This window comes from Grus americana, unplaced genomic scaffold (genome assembly GCF_028858705.1).
Source record: "Grus americana isolate bGruAme1 unplaced genomic scaffold, bGruAme1.mat scaffold_69, whole genome shotgun sequence".
Lineage (NCBI taxonomy): Eukaryota > Metazoa > Chordata > Aves > Gruiformes > Gruidae > Grus > Grus americana.
Window position 1 is genome coordinate 603,362 of NW_026561907.1, and position 4,236 is coordinate 607,597.

General features: G+C 51.6%; 1 protein-coding gene across 1 annotated transcript; it reads right to left on the minus strand.

Annotated features, from left to right (window-relative positions):
* Positions 1-81: 81 nt before the first annotated feature.
* LOC129200937 (ubiquitin carboxyl-terminal hydrolase 42-like) lies at positions 82-3,762 on the minus strand. Its single transcript, XM_054812191.1, has 10 exons — positions 3,747-3,762; positions 2,576-2,776; positions 2,180-2,290; positions 2,002-2,104; positions 1,786-1,853; positions 1,568-1,638; positions 1,230-1,312; positions 860-971; positions 379-519; positions 82-186 (listed from the first exon to the last, which is right to left on the minus strand). The coding sequence occupies exons 1-10, from the start codon at positions 3,760-3,762 to the stop codon at positions 82-84; spliced, it is 1,011 nt and encodes a 336-aa protein (XP_054668166.1).
* Between the last annotated feature and the right edge of the window lie 474 nt (positions 3,763-4,236).

Here is a 4,236-nt window from a genome sequence, read left to right on the forward strand (position 1 = left end):
AGAAACGCTCAGGAGGATGAGAAAAAAACAGCAAATCCAGGAAAAGGAAACATATTCTGAAAACGATTTGAGTACTGGTTGTTACCTGACATAAAACAGTAAATAGGCTTGCTGCCTGAGAACTCTCTCGATGCCACATAGATCCACATGCATATCGTCCATCTCGTACCACAGTCCATTGCTGGCCTGTAAAAAAAGACAACGATATCTGGAGATGAACTGCATGGTTTCTCCACAAAAACACAGGCAGATAACTACAGAACCAAGGGTACGCCCAAGCCAATCCATTCCAGCCGGTCAGGAGACCTTCTAGCCCAAAACCTCGGCTGCCAGTAACACTGCCGTGTTTCCCTTGTTAGGAAGGGAGTTGCTCTTTACCTTTGCATAGCAGAAATAGTGTCCTGAACCACAGCTGACACCGCTATGCACCACCACGGCGTATAAGGAGTAGAGGAGCGGTTCTCCAGCTGTCTCAGACATGTAAGGGCGAAGATCCAAGTACTTGGGATACTCCACAACCTACGGAGAGACCAAGAGGGCTCAGAAACGATCCTCCAATACGACATGCCTCAGCCTTCCAGGACTAAAGGCCAGCGGGGTCTAAATACACCGTCGGTGCTCACCAACACTTGGGTTTTCCCTAAAGCAACAGGTAATGGTTTGGGTGGCAGGAAACTGTTCTCGGCCAAAGCAGCTCTGCCGCAGCAGACTACGTGCTCGTCCTCCCACGGGAACTCTCCTCTCCCCTCCCCAGAAGGGAACACAAAACACTCAGCATGAACAGCTTGGGAGAGAGCGTACTGCTTGGGGAAATCTCCTGCTCCAGGAAGAGAAAGTTGCACTCCAGTTGCGTACACACCTTGTTGATCTTCTCGCCGATGAAATCGTCAAACCGCTTCAGACACAGCGTGAGAACCTTGGGCGGGCGATGGACTGTAAACCTCTTGGAGGCGGCAACCCTCTTGTCACACCTGGAAAGCAAGCCCAGAGCCAAGTGCTGAAATGCACCCTTAAGTGCACCCTTGTTCCCCCAGAAGGCCAGCCAAGCTTTCACGTCTCACACATCCTTACGCTATTGTAAGGCTATTCAGTGCCACAAGGCCTGACGGAAAAACACCTGCGTCTCGTTATTGTGCACCTATGCTATGTGAAACGATGACTGATACTCAAGGGCATGCAGCACCTTCAGGCAGGGTCTGGTATTCACACGTCATTAGCAATCATCTTACTTGCTACATTTAAAGCAGTTTTCGCCATCCAGCTGCTCGGGTTTCACAAAGTCCTTGAGAGCTGCGCTGACAGAGGAGGCTGCCTGGAGGAGTGAGAAAGGAGAGCGCTGAGCTGCGGGAAACGCCCTCGCCCAAACATGCACTAGGAGTCAACAAGACGACCCAGGTAGCCGACGCTGAGGAGACCCACCGTGAACCCGCAAGCAGTGCCCAGGAGGAGGCAGCAAGAGGGCATTATGCTGACCGTTTCCCTCTTTTCCAAGGGATTCCCGGGGCTATCAGGAGCTTCCTCGCTGTGCCTCGGGACATCCTGGAGCACAATTACAAACCCCCCTTACTTTTATATCCAAAGGAACATCCAGGAAGGCCTCGTAGGAGTCGGAAACCGCTTTGCAGCTCAAGCATGTGACTGGAAGGCAAATCAAAATGCTCAGCGATGGGGGAAGTCGACTGTGCCGCTTTACGCTCGTCATACCTACTCCGCCAGTCACACGGGCAGCTGTTTATCACAGGCAGGCAGAGGGGCACAGACAAGTCCAAGGAGAGCAAAAAGTACCTCTGGATCTCAGAAAGCCCGCAAATATTTGATGGATGATGGTAGTTGATTGAGAATAGATGTCCAAGCTGGAAAGAAATGGTGAGGCAGAGAGTTATGTCCTCAAAGAGGTGTACTTTGTCTGAAAACTCTGGGCATGGGTTTTCCCTTGACGAGAGCACATCAAGGAGTCCAAAGGGCTTGGGAACATTGAAAAGGGAATTTGCTTGTGCTTACTCGCTGCTACCACTCAGACAAGCTCTCTGCATGGCATCGACAGTATAGCGTAAGAACTCGTGGGCATCCTCCTGCATGCCAAGCTCAAAATGTTCTCCTATTACTAAGAAAGAAGAAGTCAGTAGTTCTGTCCTACAAGAACAGAAGAAAACCTGCACAAGCACCTGAAATGACTTACGTGGGAGGACATTGATGACAGCCAAAGGCTCGATGGCACTGCCTGAGGAACGCAGGACCTTGTTAACGTGTGCTTCCATTATGCACATCATGCAGAAGCCTCGCTCACGACCTGAAGAGAGAGGGAGGGAGGGAGGGCGGGCGGGAGGGAGGGAAGCTTCTCAGGTTAGCAAAATACCCATAGCGATGGGAAACCTAATGGAGATCTTGAAGTTCTAAGAACAGTCTCCACTGCTCTTCTCCCAAGGTGCCAATGTCGCAACAAGCCCGGGGCATTTTGGTGCATAGAAAACTTTCTTTGGAGGGACGCTTAACTGAGCAGAGTTTTCTGTGCAATAAGCCAGAAAGTGGGAAGTGCCCAGCAGACTTAGAAGGAGATGTTCGTAAAAGTACTCACACGCCTGGCTGTGCTCCCCAGAGAGCAGGTAGTTGGCCAGAGGGGGTGTGTACGTCAAGCACTGCAGGACGGAGTTGAGGAAGCACGTATTGTCCAGGTTGTGGAGTCCCGCTCCAGCTCTCTGTCGTTGCCGCCACTCCATGCAAACCTTCTCCGGAGGAAAGAGGATCCTTTGTGGCGAAGGCATTCCCTCGGCAGTGACTGCAGGGAAATGACATATGAAAAGAGATGACACGATTTTGTTGCGCGAAAGCATACTTGAAAAGGCAAGTTCTGTACAGGAGCACCCAGGAGACAAGCAGCTCTAACCTCCAAGAGAGCAACATTGGGGGAAGCCTTACAGTGCCATTGAAATTGTCTGGTCAAGATAGAGTTTTGGAAAACAGTCTCCTCCCCTGCTTACTTTGCGCACAGTCCAACAAACCCACACTGATTTCCGTGCCTTGGGCTACCTTCCTTTCCCTCTAGAGTCTAGAATTGGATGATCAGGTCAAGTCATAGAATCGTAGAATCGTAGAATCATAGAATGGTTTGGGTCGGAAGGGACCTCAAAGGTCACCTAGTTGCAACCCCCCCTGCCATGGGCAGGGACACCCTCCACTAGACCAGGTTGTCCCAAAGCCTCATCCAGCCTGGCCTTAAACACTTCCAGGGATGGGGCCTCCACAAACTCTCTGGGCAACCCATGCCACTGCCTCACCACCCTCACACGGAAGGATTTCTTCCTAAAGTCTAATCTCAATCGACCCTCTTTTAGTTTCACCCCATTCCCCCTTGTCCTGCCACTACGCTCCCTGATAAACAGTCCCTCTCCAGCTTTCCTGGAGGCCCCTTCAGGTACTGGAAGGCCGCAGTTAGGAAGTCTTCCCTCTTCCTGATTGTAATGGAGGAAGACAAGCAAGTCTCTTTCACAGAAGGTAACCCTACTGATGTCAGGGCGTTCTATGAGCAATGCCATCTTTCAAAGTCTTGTACTAGTGGCGGAGGAGTGATAAAACGCATTTTCCTGTGTCTAGTCAAAATGCCTGGATAAGTCTGGCTGCTCCCAGGAAACGCCCCCGAAGTCACCCTCGGATGTCAGCACGTCAACATGCAGGGATGGAGCAGCAGCCACGTCCGTTACCCTTGGGGATTCACAAAGTCCAAGCCTGCTGGTGAAGCCGTTACTCACAGGAGTCGTTCCCCATTGCGGCCATCGCTCCTCTCAGGAACAGAGGCGAAAGCTTTGGATGACAGAGGCTGTCAGGACGTGCTCCAGAAAGAGCAGATCAGCGCCAATCCCGTCACCTGATAGGAAAGAAAGAACCGTAGCTCCACAAAATGATTCCAAAACCTGGCAAATGCAACCCACAGATCAGCGTCTGCCATCAAAGGTGCTTCAGTGGTACTTGTAACTCCTAGAGAGCAGCAGGCCGATGGCCCCACTGTCCCTGTCGCAGGACTCCAACTGACAGCAATTACCACGGCCCCCTTGAAAGCCCCATTGCGTGCCACCTTCTCTGAGGAGGACCTGCTGCTGACCTGTGGCTACCCTTAGCAGCAGAGCCCTCTGGCTCTGCAGCCCACACTTTCCTGCCGTGTATGCAGGAGCTACCTTTCGGCTTTAACAGAAGGTATGGAGCAGACTATACTTTGATCCCGTATCTACCTACTCTATAATC